Source organism: Danio rerio, chromosome 23, assembly GCF_052040795.2.
Source record: "Danio rerio strain M-AB ecotype USA chromosome 23, GRCz13ab, whole genome shotgun sequence".
NCBI classification, from domain to species: domain Eukaryota; kingdom Metazoa; phylum Chordata; class Actinopteri; order Cypriniformes; family Danionidae; genus Danio; species Danio rerio.
The window spans coordinates 3,567,650-3,592,011 of NC_141043.1; the positions used below are offsets into that span (position 1 = coordinate 3,567,650).

Below are 24,362 nucleotides of genomic sequence, written 5' to 3' on the forward strand. Positions count from 1 at the left end.
TCGGATAATGCCAGCTCTGAAGCCATTGTATTGCAGCAGCCTTTCAAATATTTTGGACGCACACTGAATCAGACCTATGTAAGAACTGTTTTTTTCACTTTTCACAGCAATAGCCATTTGAATCGGCTTTCATCAAAGTCCACAAGTATTCTTAAATGCTAAAATGGGAGCTTTACTTTCTTCAGAGTTTGACTTTTCATAAATGTTTTCTTCTGTATTTTAGGTGAATAACAATGGCCTCCTAACGTTTACCAAACCACCGACCGACTGCATTCCCCTTTTGAATTCTGGAAGAGACGTCATCGCTCCGCTTTGGACTCACTTTGACAACAGACAGGGCGGAACCATTTCTTATAGGGAGGATACAAGCAGTGCTGTACTGGCACAAGTCACTGCAGCTGTTAAACAATATTTCCCTAACGCAGCTTTTACAGCTTTGTCAGCTTTTGTTGTTACTTGGGACAGCGTGCCATACTATAATGGTGCAGGGGTAAGATCAAAACATTGTTTTTCAGTGAATTAATGTTGTCCGATGAAGGGTGTAAAGATTTTAATGTCATGTGTTGGTACTTGAAGGTGGCTACTTTCCAAGTGGTTTTAGTCTCCAGTGTTCAGCGCTCTTTTATCCTGCTGAACTATGGAAATATCTCAGAGCCCAAACAAACCTGGGTGGTAAGTCGACTCAGATCCTCATACATCTGTTAAAATAAAAAAAAACACTAATTTGCCTTTGCTTCACTTTATACTTTTCATTGTAAAAAGAGTCAATTACATTTGTAAAAAAACTGATGAGCTAAAATGATTAATTTATGTCTATAGGCTGGTTATGGCACGGTGGACTCTGTCAATTCTTTCACAATTGAAGTATCAAATGCCTCAGCACTCTCATACAGCAGCAATACCAATGTGAATGGTCGCTCCTCTTTCCAAGTTGATGGCACACCAAACTGTAAGCCAGTGAAAGCAAAGCTCAGTCTTAACCTCTACCTTTGTGAACTTGTGCTTCTTCAGCACAACTAAAGAATTCATTCTTGCTATTTTTTTGTCTTAGTGCCAAGCAATTTCCTACCTTCAGGGGATGGTGAAGTTTTGAACCCCACTTCTGATGACGGAAGCTCGGGTGCCATTTTCTTACAGCAGCCTTTCAAATACTTTGGACGTCCATATAATCAGATCTTTGTAAGCTTTACATTTTCACACCCCCGTTTCAGCTACAGGTCATCTGCACATCCCTCATGTCTAAAACTTTCTTTTAAAGTATTTTATTAACTAATCATAAAATGTATAATCCTCAATTCTAGCTGAACAGCAATGGGTTTCTAACATTTACTGGGCCGCTGTCTGCCTACAACTCCTCTCTGGTTTCTGGAAGAGACATTATTGCTCCTCTTTGGACTCAACTTGACAGTAGACATGGAGGAACCATCTCCTATATCAATACTGCAAGCAGTAAAGTACTGGCACAAGTCAACACAGTGGTCAAGCAAAATTTCCCTAACATACCTTTTGCAGCTACATCAGCATTTGTTGCCACCTGGGACAGTGTGCCCTACTATAATGGTGGAGGGGTAAGATCAACTAGAATCACTGATTTTTTATCAATTGTCCATCTTGCTTAATCTAAAGTTTTGACTGCTTTAAATTGGTGATTTGAAGGTGGTCAGTTTCCAAGTGGTTTTAGTCTACAATGTTCATCGCACATTTGTCCTGATCTATTATGGAAATGTTGCACAAAAAGGACAACCATGGCAGGTTAGTGAAGTGTTAATTCTTGTACATTGTGGAAATGACAAAAGTCCTAATATAGAGTTTAAAAGCAAAGGCTTGTCAATGCCGAAGAAAGTTTGCTTTGTTTCTTTCTTTGTCTCACTTTTTAAGACAAAAAGAAATTAACAATTTTATTTACTCTTACAGGCTGGCTATAGCACCGTGGACTCTGTCAGTTCCTTCACAACTCCAACAAACAGCCTCTCAGAACTGTCATCAAGCAGTAATATTAACGTAACAGGTTTCTGGGCTTTGCAAATTGATGGCTCACCAAACTGTAAGCCCATAAGTTTTGTAACTGCTTTTAGGGCGGATGGGGGAAATTTACTAAAGATTTGTACTACTGCCGTGTTTGCATACAAATCCTGAACAGCATTTAAAGTTGAGCTTTCTTTCTCACAGTGCAGCAGAAGGCACCCTTAATTGTTTTTAAATAGCCAATTCAGGTTCTAGATTGCAGTTGGCGAGTCAAAATACACAATCCTCGAAAAACTTTTCCTGGTTGTAGTAGTCTGCTTTGTTCTCCACAACCTTGCATCCAGATGTAGCCTGCAAGTTGGGAAAGTTCCCTGGCCAAATTTCATTCAGCCGTAAATTGGTGTCCATAATAGGATAGTTCCACTACTGTATTTACATAATTTTTTGCAGTGAATTGGGTACTGACCGAATGTAGGGCACGCATAGCAAAATATAAAGAAGCATCTGGGCAAGTGAGCACATTTCATCTTTAGTAAATTCCCCTATAAAAAATGTTTAACCAATTTTTATACTTATTAGCTTTTGTTTTACTTTTCTGAACTAAATGAACAATTCTCATTTACCTTTTCCTCAGTGCCAGGTAATTTCCTACCATTTGGGAATGGAGAAATAGTAACTCCCCGTTTGGATAATGCCAGCTCTGATGCCATTGTATTGCAGCAGCCTTTCAAATATTTTGGACGCACACTGAATCAGACCTATGTAAGAACTGTTTTTGTCACTTTTCACAGCAATAGCCATTTGAATCGGCTTTCATCAAAGTCCACAAGTATTCTTAAATGAGCTAAAATGGGAGCTTTACTTTCTTCAGAGTTTGACTTTTCATAAATGTTTTCTCCTGTATTTTAGGTGAATAACAATGGCCTCCTAACGTTTACCAAACCACCGACCGACTGCATTCCCCTTCTGAATTCTGGAAGAGACGTCATCGCTCCACTTTGGACTCACTTTGACAACAGACAGGGCGGAACCATTTCTTATAGGGAGGATACAAGCAGTGCTGTACTGGCACAAGTCACTGCAGCTGTTAAACAATATTTCCCTAACGCAGCTTTTACAGCTTTGTCAGCTTTTGTTGTTACTTGGGACAGCGTGCCATACTATAATGGTGCAGGGGTAAGATCAAAACATTGTTTTTCAGTGAAGTAATGTTGTCCGATGAAGGGTGTAAAGATTTTAATGTCGTGTGTTGGTACTTGAAGGTGGCTACTTTCCAAGTGGTTTTAGTCTCCAGTGTTCAGCGCTCTTTTATCCTGCTGAACTATGGAAATATCTCAGAGCCCAAACAAACCTGGGTGGTAAGTGGATTCAGATCCTCATTCATCTGTTAAAATAAAATGAAAAACACAAGAATTTGCCTTTGCTTCACTTTATACTTTTCATTGTAGTAAAAGTCAATTACATTTGTAAAAACTGAGAAGCTAAAAATGATTAATTTATGCCTATAGGCTGGTTATGGCACGGTGGACTCTGTCAATTCTTTCACAATTGAAGTATCAAATGCCTCAGCACTCTCATACAGCAGCAATACCAATGTGAATGGTCGCTCCTCTTTCCAAGTTGATGGCACACCAAACTGTAAGCCTGTGAAAGCAAAGCTCAGTCTTAACCTCTACCTTTGTGAACTTGTGCTTCTTCAGCACAACTAAAGAATTCATTCTTGCTATTTTTTTGTCTTAGTGCCAAGCAATTTCCTACCTTCAGGGGATGGAGAAGTTGTGAACCCCACTTCTGATGATGGAAGCTCGGGTGCCATTTTCTTACAGCAGCCTTTCAAATACTTTGGACGTACACATAATCAGATCTTTGTAAGCTTTACATTTTCACACCACCATTTCAGCTACAGGTCATCTACACACCCCTCATGTATAAAACTTTCTTTTAAAGTATTTTATTAACTAATCATAAAATGTATGGTCCTCAATTGTAGCTGAACAGCAATGGGTTTCTAACATTTACTGGGCCGCTGTCTGCCTACAACTCCTCTCTGGTTTCTGGAAGAGACATTATTGCTCCTCTTTGGACTCAACTTGACAGTAGACATGGAGGAACCATCTCCTATATCAATACTGCAAGCAGTAAAGTACTGGCACAAGTCAACACAGTGGTCAAGCAAAATTTCCCTAACATACCTTTTGCAGCTACATCAGCATTTGTTGCCACCTGGGACAGTGTGCCCTACTATAATGGTGGAGGGGTAAGATCAACTAGAATCACTGATTTTTAATTAATTGTCCATCTTGCTTAACTGAAGTTTGACTGCTTTCTATTGGTAATTTGAAGGTGGTCAGTTTCCAAGTGGTTTTAGCCTACAATGTTCATCGCTCTTTTGTCCTGATCTATTATGGAAATGTTGCACAAAAAGGACAACCATGGCAGGTTAGTGAAGTGTTAATTCCTGTACAATGTGGAAATGACAAAAGTGAGTCCTAATACAGAGTTTAGAAGGAAAGGCTTGTCAATGACGAAGAGAGGTTTTTTTTGTCTCACTTAATAAGACAAAAAGAAATTAATTATTTTATTTACTCTTACAGGCTGGCTATAGCACCGTGGACTCTGTCAGTTCCTTCACAACTCCAACAAACAGCGTCTCAGAACTGTCATCAAGCAGTAATGTCAACGTAACAGGTTTCTGGGCTTTGCAAGTTGATGGCTCACCAAACTGTAAGCCCATAAGTTTTATAACTGCTTTTAGAGCAGATGGGGGAAATTTACTAAAGATTTGTACTACTGCCGTGTTTGCACACAAAACCTGAACAGCTTTTAAAGTTGAGCTTTCTCTCTCACAGTGCAGCAGAAGGCACCCTTAATTGTTTTTTGAATAGCCAATTCAGGTTCTAGATTGCAGTTGGCAAGTCAAAATACACAATCCTCGAAAACTTTTCCTGATTGTAGTAGTCTGCTTTGTTCTCCACAACCTTGCATCCAGATGTAGCCTGCAAGTTGGGCAAGTTCCCAGGCCAAATTTCATTCAGCTGTAAATTGGTGTCCAAAACAGGATAGTTCCACTACTGTATTTACATAATTGTTGCAGTAAATTGGGTACTGACAAAATGTAGGGCACGCATAACAAAAAATAAAGAAGCATCTCATCAAGTGAGCACACTTCATCTTTAGTAAATTCCCCTATAAAAAATTTTAACCAATTTTTGGACTTGTTAGCTTTTGTTTTACTTTTCTGAACTAAAGGAACATTTCTCATTTACCTGTTCCTCAGTGCCAGCTAATTTCCTACCATTTGGGAATGGAGAAGTTGTAACCCCCCGTTCGGATAATGCCAGCTCTGAAGCCATTGTATTGCAGCAGCCTTTCAAATATTTTGGACGCACACTGAATCAGACCTATGTAAGAACTGTTTTTTTCACTTTTCACAGCAATAGCCATTTGAATCGGCTTTTATCAAAGTCTACAAGTATTCTTAAATGAGCTAAAATGGGAGCTTTACTTTCTTCAGAGTTTGACTTTTCATAAATGTTTTCTCCTGTATTTTAGGTGAATAACAATGGCCTCCTAACGTTTACCAAACCACCGACCGACTGCATTCCCCTTCTGAATTCTGGAAGAGACGTCATCGCTCCGCTTTGGACTCACTTTGACAACAGACAGGGCGGAACCATTTCTTATAGGGAGGATACAAGCAGTGCTGTACTGGCACAAGTCACTGCAGCTGTTAAACAATATTTCCCTAACATAGCTTTTACAGCTTTGTCAGCTTTTGTTGTTACTTGGGACAGCGTACCATACTATAATGGTGCAGGGGTAAGATCAAAACATTGTTTTTCAGTGAATTAATGTTGTCCGATGAAGGGTGTAAAGATTTTAATGGCATTTGTTGGTACTTGAAGGTGGCTACTTTCCAAGTGGTTTTAGTCTCCAGTGTTCAGCGCTCTTTTATCCTGCTGAACTATGGAAATATCTCAGAGCCCAAACAAACCTGGGTGGTAAGTCGACTCAGATCCTCATACATCTGTTAAATTGGGAAAAAAAGTGTAAAGAATTTGCCTTTGCTTTACTTTATACTTTACATTGTAGCAAAAGTCAATTACATTTGTAAAAACTGAGGAGCTAAAATGATTAATTTATGTCTATAGGCTGGTTATGGCTCGGTGGATTCTATCAATTCTTTCACAATTGAAGTATCAAATGCCTCAGCACTCTCATACAGCAGCAATACCAATGTGAATGGTCGCTCCTCTTTCCAAGTTGATGGCACACCAAACTGTAAGCCAGTGAAAGCAAAGCTCAGTCTTAACCTCTACCTTTGTGAACTTGTGCTTCTTCAGCACAACTAAAGAATTTATTCTTGCTATTTTTTTGTCTTAGTGCCAAGCAATTTCCTACCTTCAGGGGATGGTGAAGTTTTGAACCCCACTTCTGATGATGGAAGCTCAAGTGCCATTTTCTTACAGCAGCCTTTCAAATACTTTGGACGTCCATATAATCAGATCTTTGTAAGTATTACATTTTCACACCACCATTTCAGCTACAGGTCATTTACACACCCCTCATGTCTAAAACATTCTTTTGAAGTATTTTATTAACTAATCATAAAATGTATGATCCTCAATTCTAGCTGAACAGCAATGGGTTTCTAACATTTACTGGGCCGCTGTCTGCCTACAACTCCTCTCTGGTTTCTGGAAGAGACATTATTGCTCCTCTTTGGACTCAACTTGACAGTAGACATGGAGGAACCATCTCCTATATCAATACTGCAAGCAGTAAAGTACTGGCACAAGTCAACACAGTGGTCAAGCAAAATTTCCCTAACATACCTTTTGCAGCTACATCAGCATTTGTTGCCACCTGGGACAGTGTGCCCTACTATAATGGTGGAGGGGTAAGATCAACTAGAATCGCTGATTTTTAATTAATTGTCCATCTTGCTTAATCTAAAGTTTGACTGCTTTCTATTGGTGTTTTGAAGGTGGTCAGTTTCCAAGTGGTTTTAGCCTACAATGTTCATCGCTCTTTTGTCCTGATCTATTATGGAAATGTTGCACAAAAAGGACAACCATGGCAGGTTAGTGAAGTGTTAATTCCTGTGCATTGTGGAAATGACAAAAGTGAGTCCTAATATAGAGTTTAAAAGGAAAGGCTTGTCAATGCTGAAGAAAGTTTGCTTTGTTTCTTTCTTGGTCTCACTTAAAAAAAAAAAAAAAAAAAAATATTTTATTTACTCTTACAGGCTGGCTATAGCACCGTGGACTCTGTCAGTTCCTTCACAACTCCAACAAACAGCGTCTCAGAACTGTCATCAAGCAGTAATGTCAACGTAACAGGTTTCTGGGCTTTGCAAGTTGATGGCTCACCAAACTGTAAGCCCATAAGTTTTATAACTGCTTTTAGAGCAGATGGGGGAAATTTACTAAAGATTTGTACTACTGCCGTGTTTGCACACAAAACCTGAACAGCTTTTAAAGTTGAGCTTTCTCTCTCACAGTGCAGCAGAAGGCACCCTTAATTGTTTTTTGAATAGCCAATTCAGGTTCTAGATTGCAGTTGGCAAGTCAAAATACACAATCCTCGAAAACTTTTCCTGATTGTAGTAGTCTGCTTTGTTCTCCACAACCTTGCATCCAGATGTAGCCTGCAAGTTGGGCAAGTTCCCAGGCCAAATTTCATTCAGCTGTAAATTGGTGTCCAAAACAGGATAGTTCCACTACTGTATTTACATAATTGTTGCAGTAAATTGGGTACTGACAAAATGTAGGGCACGCATAACAAAAAATAAAGAAGCATCTCATCAAGTGAGCACACTTCATCTTTAGTAAATTCCCCTATAAAAAATTTTAACCAATTTTTGGACTTGTTAGCTTTTGTTTTACTTTTCTGAACTAAAGGAACATTTCTCATTTACCTGTTCCTCAGTGCCAGCTAATTTCCTACCATTTGGGAATGGAGAAGTTGTAACCCCCCGTTCGGATAATGCCAGCTCTGAAGCCATTGTATTGCAGCAGCCTTTCAAATATTTTGGACGCACACTGAATCAGACCTATGTAAGAACTGTTTTTTTCACTTTTCACAGCAATAGCCATTTGAATCGGCTTTTATCAAAGTCTACAAGTATTCTTAAATGAGCTAAAATGGGAGCTTTACTTTCTTCAGAGTTTGACTTTTCATAAATGTTTTCTCCTGTATTTTAGGTGAATAACAATGGCCTCCTAACGTTTACCAAACCACCGACCGACTGCATTCCCCTTCTGAATTCTGGAAGAGACGTCATCGCTCCGCTTTGGACTCACTTTGACAACAGACAGGGTGGAACCATTTCTTATAGGGAGGATACAAGCAGTGCTGTACTGGCACAAGTCACTGCAGCTGTTAAACAATATTTCCCTAACATAGCTTTTACAGCTTTGTCAGCTTTTGTTGTTACTTGGGACAGCGTACCATACTATAATGGTGCAGGGGTAAGATCAAAACATTGTTTTTCAGTGAATTAATGTTGTCCGATGAAGGGTGTAAAGATTTTAATGGCATTTGTTGGTACTTGAAGGTGGCTACTTTCCAAGTGGTTTTAGTCTCCAGTGTTCAGCGCTCTTTTATCCTGCTGAACTATGGAAATATCTCAGAGCCCAAACAAACCTGGGTGGTAAGTCGACTCAGATCCTCATACATCTGTTAAATTGGGAAAAAAAGTGTAAAGAATTTGCCTTTGCTTTACTTTATACTTTACATTGTAGCAAAAGTCAATTACATTTGTAAAAACTGAGGAGCTAAAATGATTAATTTATGTCTATAGGCTGGTTATGGCTCGGTGGATTCTATCAATTCTTTCACAATTGAAGTATCAAATGCCTCAGCACTCTCATACAGCAGCAATACCAATGTGAATGGTCGCTCCTCTTTCCAAGTTGATGGCACACCAAACTGTAAGCCAGTGAAAGCAAAGCTCAGTCTTAACCTCTACCTTTGTGAACTTGTGCTTCTTCAGCACAACTAAAGAATTTATTCTTGCTATTTTTTTGTCTTAGTGCCAAGCAATTTCCTACCTTCAGGGGATGGTGAAGTTTTGAACCCCACTTCTGATGATGGAAGCTCAAGTGCCATTTTCTTACAGCAGCCTTTCAAATACTTTGGACGTCCATATAATCAGATCTTTGTAAGTATTACATTTTCACACCACCATTTCAGCTACAGGTCATTTACACACCCCTCATGTCTAAAACATTCTTTTGAAGTATTTTATTAACTAATCATAAAATGTATGATCCTCAATTCTAGCTGAACAGCAATGGGTTTCTAACATTTACTGGGCCGCTGTCTGCCTACAACTCCTCTCTGGTTTCTGGAAGAGACATTATTGCTCCTCTTTGGACTCAACTTGACAGTAGACATGGAGGAACCATCTCCTATATCAATACTGCAAGCAGTAAAGTACTGGCACAAGTCAACACAGTGGTCAAGCAAAATTTCCCTAACATACCTTTTGCAGCTACATCAGCATTTGTTGCCACCTGGGACAGTGTGCCCTACTATAATGGTGGAGGGGTAAGATCAACTAGAATCGCTGATTTTTAATTAATTGTCCATCTTGCTTAATCTAAAGTTTGACTGCTTTCTATTGGTGTTTTGAAGGTGGTCAGTTTCCAAGTGGTTTTAGCCTACAATGTTCATCGCTCTTTTGTCCTGATCTATTATGGAAATGTTGCACAAAAAGGACAACCATGGCAGGTTAGTGAAGTGTTAATTCCTGTGCATTGTGGAAATGACAAAAGTGAGTCCTAATATAGAGTTTAAAAGGAAAGGCTTGTCAATGCTGAAGAAAGTTTGCTTTGTTTCTTTCTTGGTCTCACTTTAAAAAAAAAAAAAAAAATTATTTTATTTACTCTTACAGGCTGGCTATAGCACCGTGGACTCTGTCAGTTCCTTCACAACTCCAACAAACAGCGTCTCAGAACTGTCATCAAGCAGTAATGTCAACGTAACAGGTTTCTGGGCTTTGCAAGTTGATGGCTCACCAAACTGTAAGCCCATAAGTTTTATAACTGCTTTTAGAGCAGATGGGGGAAATTTACTAAAGATTTGTACTACTGCCATGTTAGCACACAAAACCTGAACAGCATTTAAAGTTGAGCTTTCTCTCTCACAGTGCAGCAGAAGGCACCCTTAATTGTTTTTAAATAGCCAATTCAGGTTCTAGATTGCAGTTGGCGAGTCAAAATACACAATCCTCGAAAAACTTTGCTTGATTGTAGTAGTCTGCTTTGTTCTCCACAACCTTGCATCCAGATGTAGCCTGCAAGTTGGGCAAGTTCCCTTGCCAAATTTCATTCAGCTGTAAATTGGTGTCCATAAAAGGATAGTTCCACTACTGTAGTTACATAATTTTTGCAGTGAATTGGGTATTGACCAAATGTAGGGCACGCATAACAAAATATAAAGAAGCATCTCATCAAGTGAGCACACTTCATCTTTAGTAAATTCCCCTATAAAAATGTATAACCAACTTTTGGACTTGTTAGCTTTTGTTTTACTTTTCTGAACTAAAGGAACAATTTTCATTTACCTGTTCCTCAGTGCCAGCTAATTTCCTACCATTTGGGAATGGAGAAATAGTAACTCCCCGTTTGGATAATGCCAGCTCTGAAGCCATTGTATTGCAGCAGCCTTTCAAATATTTTGGACGCACACTGAATCAGACCTATGTAAGAACTGTTTTTGTCAATTTTTACAGCAATAGACATTTGAATCGGCTTTCATCAAAGTCCACAAGTATTCTTAAATGAGCTAAAATGGGAGCTTTACTTTCTTCAGAGTTTGACTTTTCATAAATGTTTTCTCCTGTATTTTAGGTGAATAACAATGGCCTCCTAACGTTTACCAAACCACCGACCGACTGCATTCCCCTTCTGAATTCTGGAAGAGACGTCATCGCTCCGCTTTGGACTCACTTTGACAACAGACAGGGCGGAACCATTTCTTATAGGGAGGATACAAGCAGTGCTGTACTGGCACAAGTCACTGCAGCTGTTAAACAATATTTCCTTAACGCAGCTTTTACAGCTTTGTCAGCTTTTGTTGTTACTTGGGACAGCGTGCCATACTATAATGGTGCAGGGGTAAGATCAAAACATTGTTTTTCAGTGAATTAATGTTGTCCGATGAAGGGTGTAAAGATTTTAATGTCATGTGTTGGTACTCGAAGGTGGCTACTTTCCAAGTGGTTTTAGTCTCCAGTGTTCAGCGCTCTTTTATCCTGCTGAACTATGGAAATATCTCAGAGCCCAAACAAACCTGGGTGGTAAGTGGATTCAGATCCTCATTCATCTGTTAAAATAAAAATAAAAAAACAAGAATTTGCCTTTGCTTCACTTTATACTTTACATTGTACCAAAAGTCAATTACATTTGTAAAAACTGAGGAGCTAAAATTATTAATTTATGTCTATAGGCTGGTTATGGCACGGTGGACTCTGTCAATTCTTTCACAATTGAAGTATCAAATGCCTCAGCACTCTCATACAGCAGCAATACCAATGTGAATGGTCGCTCCTCTTTCCAAGTTGATGGCACACCAAACTGTAAGCCTGTGAAAGCAAAGCTCAGTCTTAACCTTTACCTTTGTGAACTTGTGCTTCTTCAGCGCAACTAAAGAATTCATACATGCTATTTTTTTGTCTTAGTGCCAAGCAATTTCCTACCTTCAGGAAATGGTGAAGTTGTGAACCCCACTTCTGATGATGGAAGCTCAAGTGCCATTTTCTTACAGCAGCCTTTCAAATACTTTGGACGTACATATAATCAGATCTTTGTAAGCATTACATTTTCACACCCCCGTTTCACACACAGGTCATTTACACACCCCTCATGTCTAAAACTTTCTTTTAAAGTATTTTATTAACTAATCATAAAATGTATGATCCTCAATTCTAGCTGAACAGCAATGGGTTTCTAACATTTACTGCGCCGCTGTCTGCCTACAACTCCTCTCTGGTTTCTGGAAGAGACCTCATTGCTCCTCTTTGGACTCAACTTGACAGTAGACATGGAGGAACCATCTCCTATATCAATATTGCAAGCAGTAAAGTACTGGCACAAGTCAACGCAGTGGTCAAGCAAAATTTCCCTAACATACCTTTTGCAGCTACATCAGCATTTGTTGCCACCTGGGACAGTGTGCCCTACTATAATGGTGGAGGGGTAAGATCAACTAGAATCGCTGATTTTTAATTAATTGTCCATCTTGCTTAATCTAAAGTTTGAGTGCTTTCAATTGCTGTGTTTTGAAGGTGGTCAGTTTCCAAGTGGTTTTAGCCTACAATGTTCATCGCTCTTTTGTCCTGATCTATTATGGAAATGTTGCACAAAAAGGACAACCATGGCAGGTTAGTGAAGTGTTAATTCCTGTACATTGTGGAAATGACAAAAGTGAGTCCTAATATTGAGTTTAAAAGGAAAGGCTTGTCAATGCCGAAGAATGTTTTCTGTGATTTGTTTCTTCTCTTTTTTTCTTGGCAGAAAAGGAAATTAATTATTTTATTTACTCTTACAGGCTGGCTATAGCACCGTGGACTCTGTCAGTTCCTTCACAACTCCAACAAACAGCGTCTCAGAACTGTCATCAAGCAGTAATGTCAATGTAACAGGTTTCTGGGCTTTGCAAGTTGATGGCTCACCAAACTGTAAGCCCATAAGTTTTATAACTGCTTTTAGAGCGGATGGGGGAAATTTACTAAAGATTTGTACTACTGCCATGTTTGCACACAAAACCTGAACAGCATTTAAAGTTGAGCTTTCTTTCTCACAGTGCAGCAGAAGGCACCCTTAATTGTTTTTAAATAGACAATTCAGGTTCTAGATTGCAGTTGGCGAGTCAAAATTCACAATCCTCGAAAACTTTTCCTGATTGTAGTAGTCTGCTTTGTTGTCCACAACCTTGCATCCAGATGTAGCCTGCAAGTTGTGCAAGTTCCCTGGCCTAATTCTATTCAGCTGAAATTGGTGTCCATAATAGGATAGTTCCACTACTGTATTTACCTAATTTTTGCAGTGAATTGTGTACTGACCGAATATAGGGCACGCATAACAAAAAATAAAGAAGCATCTCTGCAAGTGAGCACATTTCATCTTTAGTAAATTCCCCTATAAAAATGTTTAACTAATTTTTATACTTGTTAGCTTTTGTTTTACTTTTCTGAACTAAAGGAACAATTCTCATTTACCTGTTCCTCAGTGCCAGCTAATTTCCTACCATTTGGGAATGGAGAAATTGTAACCCCCCGTTCGGATAATGCCAGCTCTGATGCCATTGTATTGCAGCAGCCTTTCAAATATTTTGGAAGCACACTGAATCAGACCTATGTAAGAACTGTTTTTGTCACTTTTCACAGCAATAGACATTTGAATTGGCTTTCATCAAAGTCTACAAGTATTCTTAAATGAGCTAAAATGGGAGCTTTACTTTCTTCAGAGTTTGACTTTTCATAAATGTTTTCTCCTGTATTTTAGGTGAATAACAATGGCCTCCTAACATTTACCAAACCACCGACCGACTGCATTCCCCTTCTGAATTCTGGAAGAGACGTCATCGCTCCACTTTGGACTCACTTTGACAACAGACAGGGCGGAACCATTTCTTATAGGGAGGATACAAGCAGTGCTGTACTGGCACAAGTCACTGCAGCTGTTAAACAATATTTCCCTAACATAGCTTTTACAGCTTTGTCAGCTTTTGTTGTTACTTGGGACAGCGTGCCATACTATAATGGTGCAGGGGTAAGATCAAAACATTGTTTTTCAGTGAATTAATGTTGTCCGATGAAGGGTGTAAAGATTTTAATGGCATTTGTTGGTACTTTGAAGGTGGCTACTTTCCAAGTGGTTTTAGTCTCCAGTGTTCAGCGCTCTTTTATCCTACTGAACTATGGAAATATCTCAGAGCCCAAGCAATCCTGGGTGGTAAGTCGACTCAGATCCTCATACATCTGTTAAATTGGAGAAAAAAGTGAAAAGAATTTGCCTTTGCTTCACTTTATACTTTTCATTGTAAAAAGAGTCAATTACATTTGTAAAAACTGAGAAGCTAAAATGATTAATTTATGTCTATAGGCTGGTTATGGCTCGGTGGATTCTGTCAATCCTTTCACAATTGAAGTATCAAATGCCTCAGCACTCTCATACAGCAGCAATACTAATGTGAATGGTCGCTCCTCTTTCCAAGTTGATGGCACACCAAACTGTAAGCCTGTGAAAGCAAAGCTCAGTCTTAACCTCTACCTTTGTGAACTTGTGCTTCTTCAGCGCAACTAAAGAATTCAATCTTGCCATTTTTTTGTCTTAGTGCCAAGCAATTTCCTACCTTCAGGAAATGGTGAAGTTGTGAACCCCACTTCTGATGATGGAAGCTCGGGTGCCATTTTCTTACAGCAACCTTTTAAATACTTTGGACGTACATATAATCAGATCTTTGTAAGCATTACATTTTCACACCACCATTTCAGCCACAGGTCATTTACACAACCTTCATGTCTAAAACATACTTTTGAGGTAATTTATTAACTAATCATAAAATGTATGATCCTCAATTCTAGCTGAACAGCAATGGGTTTCTAACATTTACTGGGCCGCTTTCTGCCTACAACTCATCTCTGGTTTCTGGAAGAGACATTATTGCTCCTCTTTGGACTCAACTTGACAGTAGACATGGAGGAACCATCTCCTATATCAATACTGCAAGCAGTAAAGTACTGGCACAAGTCAACACAGTGGTCAGGCAAAATTTCCCTAACATACCTTTTGCAGCTACATCAGCATTTGTTGCCACCTGGGACAGTGTGCCCTACTATAATGGTGGAGGGGTAAGATCAACTAGAATCGCTGATTTTTTATCAATTGTCCATCTTGCTTAACTAAAGTTTGACTGCTTTCAATTGGTGATTTGAAGGTGGTCAGTTTCCAAGTGGTTTTAGTCTACAATGTTCATCGCTCTTTTGTCCTGATCTATTATGGAAATGTTGCACGAAAAGGACAACCATGGCAGGTAAGTAAAGAGTTAAAGACTTGCTTGTGAATGAAAAAGAAAGTTTTTCTTTTCTTATTTTCTTAGAAGGAAGGAAAGTAATTATTTCATTTACTCTTACAGGCTGGCTATAGCACCATGGACTATGTCAGTTTCTTCATAGCTCCAGCACGCAGTGTCTCAGAACTCTCTTCAAACAGTAATATCAATGCGACAGGTTGCTGGGCTTTCCAGGTGGATGGGTCACCAAAATGTAAGACCCCATGTTTTTTTTTTAACTCTTTACAGCAAGCCACTCTTGGGGTGGGTTTTGGGGGGCTGGGTTCAATAAGCTCTTGTGCCACTGCAGCTTGTCATGGAATCCCTCTCGTTTACCTGTTCCCCAGTGCCAGACAATTTCATACCATTTGGAAATGGAGAAATGGTTACACCCCGTTTGGACAACGGCAGCTCTGAAGCCATTATACTGCAGCAGCCTTTCAAATATTTTGGACGCACACTGAATCAGACCTTTGTAAGAACTGCATTTGTCACTTTCCATATCAAGAGGCATTTTTAATCCAAGTTCATCTCAGTTGACAAGTCTCCTTAAATGAGCGAAACTGGTAGCTTTACGTCGTTCAGACACTGACTTCTTCATAAATGTTTTGTCCTGAACTTTAGGTGAACAACAATGGCCTTCTAACGTTTGCTAAGCCGCCGTCCGACTGCATCCCCTTTCTGAACTCTGGAAGAGACCTCATTGCCCCCCTGTGGACTCACTTTGACAACAGACAGGGCGGAACAATCTCCTGTAGAGAGGACACAAGCAGTGATGTGCTGGCACAAGTCAACGCAGCTATTAAACAAAACTCCCCTAACGCAAATTTTACTGCTTCATCAGCTTTTGTAGCTACCTGGGACAACGTGCCATACTATGATGGTAGAGGGGTAAGATCTGATCGTTATTTATCAAGTGAATTATTGCTGTCCTGTGAAGTATGGAAAGATTTTAATGCCATGTGTTGGTACTTTGAAGGTGGCTACTTTCCAAGTGGTTTTAGCCTCCAGTGTTCAGCGCTCTTTCATCCTGCTGAATTATGGAAACATCTCACAGTTGGGACAAACCTGGCTGGTGAGTGGAAACCGCTCCTCATACACTTATTCGGAATGAGAGAAATGCCCAGGAACTGCCTTTTGCCTCAACTCATGCCTTCCATTCTAACAAAAGATAGCTATATCAAGAAAAAGTTGGGGAGCTAAATATGATTCATTTACTTCTACAGGCTGGTTACGACACGGTGGACTCGGCCAATTCCTTCACGATTAAAGTAAGCAACGCCTCAGAACTCTCATCTAGCAGCAATACCAATGTGAATGGTCGCTCCACTTTCCCAGTGGATGGCTCAACAAAAGGTAAGCCAGAGCAATCGGTAGCTCAGTCTTAACCTTTGTGACCTTGTGTTTCTACATCACAACAACAACAACAAAATTCTCACTAATCTTTTTTGCAGTGCCAAGCAATTTCCTGCCTTCAGACGATGGCCAAGCAGTGAACTCCACTGCCAACGATGGAAGCTCGGATGCCATTTCCTTGCAGCAGCCTTTCAAATTCTTTGGACGTACATACAGTCAGATCTATGTGAGCATTACAATTTCATCCCACCACACAAGTCACAATTTATTTATACGGCTCTCACGTCTAAAGCATTCTCCTCATAGCACTTTAAAAACTAATCATGAAAATGCTTGATCCTAAATTCTAGATGAACAGCAATGGATACCTAACATTTACTAAGCCGCTGCCTGCCTCCAACTCCTCCCTGAACCCTAAAAGAGATATCATTGCTCCTCTTTGGACTCAACTTGACAGTAGACGTGGTGGAAGCATCTCTTACATCAATAAGCCAAGCAGTAATGTTCTGGCACAGGTCACTGCAGCGGTCAAGCAATACTTCCCCAACATACCTTTTGCAGCTGCTTCAGCGTTTGTCGCTACCTGGAAAAGTGTGCCCTACAATAATAGCGGAGGGGTAAGACCTGCTGGAATCTTTGATTTTCAATCAGCAGTTGATCGTACTCGTTTCAAAAGGTTTTGACTGCTCTCTGTTGCTGTTTTGAAGGTGGTCAATTTCCAAGTGGTTTTAGCCTACAATGTTCATCGCTCTTTTGTCTTCATCTATTATGGAGATATTGCAGAGACCGGACAGCCATGGCAGGTTAGTGAAGACCTGTTTCTTGTACGTTGTGCAGAGTCTTAGGATAGAATTTAGAAGCAAATGCCTGTGCACGGAAAAGAAACGCTTTCTATCCAACTCTCTCCTATTTCTGAGTAGAAAACAAAATTCAATCTTTTATTCACTTCCGCAGGCTGGCTATAGCACCCTGGACTCTGCTAGCTCTTTCCTAGTTCCAGCACGCAGTGTCTCAGAGCTCTCATCAAGCAGTAATATCAAGGTGACAGGTTGCTGGGCTTTCCAGGTGGATGGGTCACCAAAATGTAAGACCCCATGTTATTTTTTAAACTCTTTGCAGCAAGCCACTCTTGGGGTGGGCTTTGGGGGGCTGGGTTCAATAAGCTCTTGTGCCACTGCAGCTTGTCATGGAATCCCTCTCGTTTACCTGTTCCCCAGTGCCAGACAATTTCATACCATTTGGAAATGGAGAAATGGTAACACCCCGTTTGGACAACGGCAGCTCTGAAGCCATTATACTGCAGCAGCCTTTCAAATATTTTGGACGCACTCTGAATCAGACCTTTGTAAGAACTGCATTTGTCACTTTCCATATCAAGAGGCATTTTTAATCCAAGTTCGTCTCAGTTGACAAGTCTCCTAAAATGAGCGAAACTGGTAGCTTTACGTCGTTCAGACACTGACTTCTTCATAAATGTTTTGTCCTGAACTTTAGGTGAACAACAATGGCCTTCTAACGTTTGCTAAGCCGCCGTCCGACTGCATCCCCTTTCTGAACTCTGGAAGAGACCTCATTGCCCCCCTGTGGACTCACTTTGACAACAGACAGGGCGGAACAATCTCCTGTAGAGAGGACACAAGCAGTGATGTGCTGGCACAAGTCAACGCAGCTATTAAACAAAACTCCCCTAACGCAAATTTTACTGCTTCATCAGCTTTTGTAGCTACCTGGGACAACGTGCCATACTATGATGGTAGAGGGGTAAGATCTGATCGTTATTTATCAAGTGAATTATTGCTGTCCTGTGAAGTATGGAAAGATTTTAATGCCATGTGTTGGTACTTTGAAGGTGGCTACTTTCCAAGTGGTTTTAGCCTCCAGTGTTCAGCGCTCTTTCATCCTGCTGAATTATGGAAACATCTCACAGTTGGGACAAACCTGGCTGGTGAGTGGAAACCGCTCCTCATACACTTATTCGGAATGAGAGAAATGCTCAGGAACTGCCTTTTGCCTCAACTCATGCCTTCCATTCTAACAAAAGATAGCTATATCAAGAAAAAGTTGGGGAGCTAAATATGATTCATTTACTTCTACAGGCTGGTTACGACACGGTGGACTCGGCCAATTCTTTCACGATTAAAGTAAGCAACGCCTCAGAACTCTCATCCAGCAGCAATACCAATGTCAATGGTCGCTCCACTTTCCCAGTGGATGGCTCAACAAAAGGTAAGCCAGAGCAATCGGTAGCTCAGTCTTAACCTTTGTGACCTTGTGTTTCTACATCACAACAACAACAACAAAATTCTCACTAATCTTTTTTGCAGTGCCAAGCAATTTCCTGCCTTCAGACGATGGCCAAGCAGTGAACTCCACTGCCAACGATGGAAGCTCAGATGCCATTTCCTTGCAGCAGCCTTTCAAATTCTTTGGACGTACATACAGTCAGATCTATGTGAGCATTACAATTTCATCCCACCACACAAGTCACAATTTATTTATACGGCTCTCACGTCTAAAGCATTCTCCTCATAGCACTTTAAAAACTAATCATGAAAATGTTTGGTCCTAAATTCTAGATGAACAGCAATGGATACCTAACATTTACTAAGCCGCTGCCTGCCTCCAACTCCTCACTGAACCCTAAAAGAGATATCATTGCTCCTCTTTGGACTCAACTTGACAGTAGACGTGGTGGAAGCATCTCTTACATCAATAAGCCAAGCAGTAATGTTCTGGCACAAGTCACTGCAGCGGTCAAGCAATACTTCCCCAACATACCTTTTGCAGCTGCTTCAGCGTTTGTCGCTACCTGGAAAAGTGTGCCCTACAATAATAGCGGAGGGGTAAGACCTGCTGGAATCTTTGATTTTCAATCAGCAGTTGATCGTGCTCGTTTTAAAAGGTTTTGACTGCTCTCTGTTGCTGTTTTGAAGGTGGTCAATTTCCAAGTGGTTTTAGCCTACAATGTTCATCGCTCTTTTGTCTTCATCTATTATGGAGATATTGCAGAGACCGGACAGCCATGGCAGGTTAGTGAAGACCTGTTTCTTGTACGTTGTGCAAAGTGAGTCTTAGGATAGAATTTAGAAGCAAATGCCTGTGCACGGAAAAGAAACGCTTTCTATCCAACTCTCTCCTATTTCTGAGTAGAAAACAAAATTCAATCTTTTATTCACTTCCGCAGGCTGGCTATAGCACCGTGGACTCTGCTAGCTCTTTCCTAGTTCCAGCACGCAGTGTCTCAGAGCTCTCATCAAGCAGTAATATCAAGGTGACAGGTTGCTGGGCTTTCCAGGTGGATGGGTCACCAAAATGTAAGACCCCATGTTATTTTTTAAACTCTTTGCAGCAAGCCACTCTTGGGGTGGGCTTTGGGGGGCTGGGTTCAATAAGCTCTTGTGCCACTGCAGCTTGTCATGGAATCCCTCTCGTTTACCTGTTCCCCAGTGCCAGACAATTTCATACCATTTGGAAATGGAGAAATGGTAACACCCCGTTTGGACAACGGCAGCTCTGAAGCCATTATACTGCAGCAGCCTTTCAAATATTTTGGACGCACTCTGTATCAGACCTTTGTAAGAACTGCATTTGTCACTTTCCATATCAAGAGGCATTTTTAATCCAAGTTCGTCTCAGTTGACAAGTCTCCTAAAATGAGCGAAACTGGTAGCTTTACGTCGTTCAGACACTGACTTCTTCATAAATGTTTTGTCCTGAACTTTAGGTGAACAACAATGGCCTTCTAACGTTTGCTAAGCCGCCGTCCGACTGCATCCCCTTTCTGAACTCTGGAAGAGACCTCATTGCCCCCCTGTGGACTCACTTTGACAACAGACAGGGCGGAACAATCTCCTGTAGAGAGGACACAAGCAGTGATGTGCTGGCACAAGTCAACGCAGCTATTAAACAAAACTCCCCTAACGCAAGTTTTACTGCTTCATCAGCTTTTGTAGCTACCTGGGACAACGTGCCATACTATGATGGTAGAGGGGTAAGATCTGATCGTTATTTATCAAGTGAGTTATTGCTGTCCTGTGAAGTATGGAAAGATTTTAATGCCATGTGTTGGTACTTTGAAGGTGGCTACTTTCCAAGTGGTTTTAGCCTCCAGTGTTCAGCGCTCTTTCATCCTGCTGAATTATGGAAACATCTCAAAGTTGGGACAAACCTGGCTGGTGAGTGGAAACCGCTTCTCATACACTTATTCGGAATGAGAGAAATGCCCAGGAACTGCCTTTTGCCTCAACTCATGCCTTCCATTCTAACAAAAGATAGCTATATCAAGAAAAAGTTGGGGAGCTAAATATGATTCATTTACTTCTACAGGCTGGTTACGACACGGTGGACTCGGCCAATTCTTTCACGATTAAAGTAAGCAACGCCTCAGAACTCTCATCCAGCAGCAATACCAATGTGAATGGTCGCTCCACTTTCCCAGTGGATGGCTCAACAAAAGGTAAGCCAGAGCAGTCGGTAGCTCAGTCTTAACCTTTGTGACCTTGTGTTTCTACATCACAACAACAACAACAAAATTCTCACTAATCTTTTTTGCAGTGCCAAGCAATTTCCTGCCTTCAGACGATGGCCAAGCAGTGAACTCCACTGCCAACGATGGAAGCTCAGATGCCATTTCCTTGCAGCAGCCTTTCAAATTCTTTGGACGTACATACAGTCAGATCTATGTGAGCATTACAATTTCATCCCACCACACAAGTCACAATTTATTTATACGGCTCTCACGTCTAAAGCATTCTCCCCATAGCACTTTAAAAACTAATCATGAAAATGTTTGGTCCTAAATTCTAGATGAACAGCAATGGATACCTAACATTTACTAAGCCGCTGCCTGCCTCCAACTCCTCCCTGAACCCTAAAAGAGATATCATTGCTCCTCTTTGGACTCAACTTGACAGTAGACGTGGTGGAAGCATCTCTTACATCAATAAGCCAAGCAGTAATGTTCTGGCACAAGTCACTGCAGCGGTCAAGCAATACTTCCCCAACATACCTTTTGCAGCTGCTTCAGCGTTTGTCGCTACCTGGAAAAGTGTGCCCTACAATAATAGCGGAGGGGTAAGACCTGCTGGAATCTTTGATTTTCAATCAGCAGTTGATCGTGCTCGTTTCAAAAGGTTTTGACTGCTCTCTGTTGCTGTTTTGAAGGTGGTCAATTTCCAAGTGGTTTTAGCCTACAATGTTCATCGCTCTTTTGTCTTCATCTATTATGGAGATATTGCAGAGACCGGACAGTCATGGCAGGTTAGTGAAGACCTGTTTCTTGTACGTTGTGCAAAGTGAGTCTTAGGATAGAATTTAGAAGCAAATGCCTGTGCACGGAAAAGAAACGCTTTCTATCCAACTCTCTCCTATTTCTGAGTAGAAAACAAAATTCAATCTTTTATTCACTTCCGCAGGCTGGCTATAGCACCGTGGACTCTGCTAGCTCTTTCCTAGTTCCAGCACGCAGTGTCTCAGAGCTCTCATCAAGCAGTAATATCAAGGTGACAGGTTGCTGGGCTTTCCAGGTGGATGGGTCACCAAAATGTAAGACCCCATGTTATTTTTTAAACTCTTTGCAGCAAGCCACTCTTGGGGTGGGCTTTGGGGGGCTGGGTTCAATAAGCTCTTGTGCCACTGCAGCTTGTCATGGAATCCCTCTCGTTTACCTGTTCCCCAGTGCCAGACAATTTCATACCATTTGGAAATGGAGAAATGGTAACACCCCGTTTGGACAACGGCAGCTCTGAAGCCATTATACTGCAGCAGCCTTTCAAATATTTTGGACGCACTCTGAATCAGACCTTTGTAAGAACTGCATTTGTCACTTTCCATATCAAGAGGCATTTTTAATCCAAGTTCATCTCAGTTGACAAGTCTCCTAAAATGAGCGAAACTGGTAGCTTTACGTCGTTCAGACACTGACTTCTTCATAAATGTTTTGTCCTGAACTTTAGGTGAACAACAATGGCCTTCTAACGTTTGCTAAGCCGCCGTCCGACTGCATCCCCTTTCTGAACTCTGGAAGAGACCTCATTGCCCCCCTGTGGACTCACTTTGACAACAGACAGGGCGGAACAATCTCCTGTAGAGAGGACACAAGCAGTGATGTGCTGGCACAAGTCAACGCAGCTATTAAACAAAACTCCCCTAACGCAAGTTTTACTGCTTCATCAGCTTTTGTAGCTACCTGGGACAACGTGCCATACTATGATGGTAGAGGGGTAAGATCTGATCGTTATTTATCAAGTGAGTTATTGCTGTCCTGTGAAGTATGGAAAGATTTTAATGCCATGTGTTGGTACTTTGAAGGTGGCTACTTTCCAAGTGGTTTTAGCCTCCAGTGTTCAGCGCTCTTTCATCCTGCTGAATTATGGAAACATCTCAAAGTTGGGACAAACCTGGCTGGTGAGTGGAAACCGCTTCTCATACACTTATTCGGAATGAGAGAAATGCCCAGGAACTGCCTTTTGCCTCAACTCATGCCTTCCATTCTAACAAAAGATAGCTATATCAAGAAAAAGTTGGGGAGCTAAATATGATTCATTTACTTCTACAGGCTGGTTACGACACGGTGGACTCGGCCAATTCTTTCACGATTAAAGTAAGCAACGCCTCAGAACTCTCATCCAGCAGCAATACCAATGTGAATGGTCGCTCCACTTTCCCAGTGGATGGCTCAACAAAAGGTAAGCCAGAGCAGTCGGTAGCTCAGTCTTAACCTTTGTGACCTTGTGTTTCAACATCACAACAACAACAACAAAATTCTCACTAATCTTTTTTGCAGTGCCAAGCAATTTCCTGCCTTCAGACGATGGCCAAGCAGTGAACTCCACTGCCAACGATGGAAGCTCAGATGCCATTTCCTTGCAGCAGCCTTTCAAATTCTTTGGACGTACATACAGTCAGATCTATGTGAGCATTACAATTTCATCCCACCACACAAGTCACAATTTATTTATACGGCTCTCACGTCTAAAGCATTCTCCTCATAGCACTTTAAAAACTAATCATGAAAATGTTTGGTCCTAAATTCTAGATGAACAGCAATGGATACCTAACATTTACTAAGCCGCTGCCTGCCTCCAACTCCTCCCTGAACCCTAAAAGAGATATCATTGCTCCTCTTTGGACTCAACTTGACAGTAGACGTGGTGGAAGCATCTCTTACATCAATAAGCCAAGCAGTAATGTTCTGGCACAAGTCACTGCAGCGGTCAAGCAATACTTCCCCAACATACCTTTTGCAGCTGCTTCAGCGTTTGTCGCTACCTGGAAAAGTGTTCCTTACAATAATAGCGGAGGGGTAAGACCTGCTGGAATCTTTGATTTTCAATCAGCAGTTGATCGTGCTCGTTTCAAAAGGTTTTGACTGCTCTCTGTTGCTGTTTTGAAGGTGGTCAATTTCCAAGTGGTTTTAGCCTACAATGTTCATCGCTCTTTTGTCTTCATCTATTATGGAGATATTGCAGAGACCGGACAGCCATGGCAGGTTAGTGAAGACCTGTTTCTTGTACGTTGTGGCAATTGCAAAGTGAGTCTTAGGATAGAATTTAGAAGCAAATGCCTGTGCACGGAAAAGAAACGCTTTCTATCCAACTCTCTCCTATTTCTGAGTAGAAAACAAAATTCAATCTTTTATTCACTTCCGCAGGCTGGCTATAGCACCGTGGACTCTGCTAGCTCTTTCCTAGTTCCAGCACGCAGTGTCTCAGAGCTCTCATCAAGCAGTAATATCAAGGTGACAGGTTGCTGGGCTTTCCAGGTGGATGGGTCACCAAAATGTAAGACCCCATGTTATTTTTTAAACTCTTTGCAGCAAGCCACTCTTGGGGTGGGTTTTGGGGGGCTGGGTTCAATAAGCTCTTGTGCCACTGCAGCTTGTCATGGAATCCCTCTCGTTTACCTGTTCCCCAGTGCCAGACAATTTCATACCATTTGGAAATGGAGAAATGGTAACACCCCGTTTGGACAACGGCAGC

General features: G+C 41.1%; 5 protein-coding genes across 5 annotated transcripts; all 5 read left to right on the forward strand.

Moving 5' to 3' along the window:
* The first annotated feature begins 558 nt into the window (after window positions 1–558).
* Window positions 559–2,098, forward strand: LOC141380603 (sushi, nidogen and EGF-like domain-containing protein 1). Its single transcript, XM_087307957.1, has 7 exons — window positions 559–672; window positions 820–949; window positions 1,052–1,179; window positions 1,302–1,568; window positions 1,657–1,752; window positions 1,915–1,990; window positions 2,076–2,098. Exons 1-7 carry the CDS (start codon window positions 559–561, stop codon window positions 2,096–2,098), a joined length of 834 nt encoding a protein of 277 aa, XP_087164083.1.
* A 1,075-nt stretch (window positions 2,099–3,173) lies between these two features.
* LOC141380624 (uncharacterized) lies at window positions 3,174–7,213 on the forward strand. Its single transcript, XM_087307958.1, has 13 exons — window positions 3,174–3,323; window positions 3,474–3,603; window positions 3,706–3,833; window positions 3,956–4,222; window positions 4,309–4,404; window positions 4,560–4,689; window positions 5,243–5,370; window positions 5,518–5,784; window positions 5,871–5,966; window positions 6,117–6,246; window positions 6,349–6,476; window positions 6,599–6,865; window positions 6,953–7,213. Exons 1-13 carry the CDS (start codon window positions 3,174–3,176, stop codon window positions 7,100–7,102), a joined length of 2,067 nt encoding a protein of 688 aa, XP_087164084.1. The 3' UTR covers window positions 7,103–7,213.
* A 1,231-nt stretch (window positions 7,214–8,444) lies between these two features.
* On the forward strand, window positions 8,445–11,150 carry LOC137489071 (nidogen-2). Its single transcript, XM_087306482.1, has 8 exons — window positions 8,445–8,620; window positions 8,771–8,900; window positions 9,003–9,130; window positions 9,253–9,519; window positions 9,607–9,702; window positions 9,866–9,995; window positions 10,549–10,676; window positions 10,824–11,150. The coding sequence occupies exons 1-8, from the start codon at window positions 8,471–8,473 to the stop codon at window positions 11,121–11,123; spliced, it is 1,329 nt and encodes a 442-aa protein (XP_087162608.1). The 5' UTR covers window positions 8,445–8,470; the 3' UTR covers window positions 11,124–11,150.
* LOC137489072 (uncharacterized) lies at window positions 11,150–15,090 on the forward strand. Its single transcript, XM_087307959.1, has 14 exons — window positions 11,150–11,272; window positions 11,422–11,551; window positions 11,654–11,781; window positions 11,904–12,170; window positions 12,260–12,355; window positions 12,523–12,652; window positions 13,204–13,331; window positions 13,479–13,745; window positions 13,833–13,928; window positions 14,079–14,208; window positions 14,311–14,438; window positions 14,561–14,827; window positions 14,914–15,009; window positions 15,076–15,090. The coding sequence occupies exons 1-14, from the start codon at window positions 11,159–11,161 to the stop codon at window positions 15,088–15,090; spliced, it is 1,992 nt and encodes a 663-aa protein (XP_087164085.1). The 5' UTR covers window positions 11,150–11,158.
* Window positions 15,091–15,311: 221 nt separating this feature from the next.
* LOC137489165 (uncharacterized) lies at window positions 15,312–18,724 on the forward strand. Its single transcript, XM_087306499.1, has 12 exons — window positions 15,312–15,502; window positions 15,652–15,918; window positions 16,007–16,102; window positions 16,254–16,383; window positions 16,482–16,609; window positions 16,734–17,000; window positions 17,091–17,186; window positions 17,338–17,467; window positions 17,607–17,728; window positions 17,878–18,144; window positions 18,233–18,328; window positions 18,480–18,724. Exons 1-12 carry the CDS (start codon window positions 15,344–15,346, stop codon window positions 18,639–18,641), a joined length of 1,920 nt encoding a protein of 639 aa, XP_087162625.1. The 5' UTR covers window positions 15,312–15,343; the 3' UTR covers window positions 18,642–18,724.
* Window positions 18,725–24,362: the final 5,638 nt, after the last annotated feature.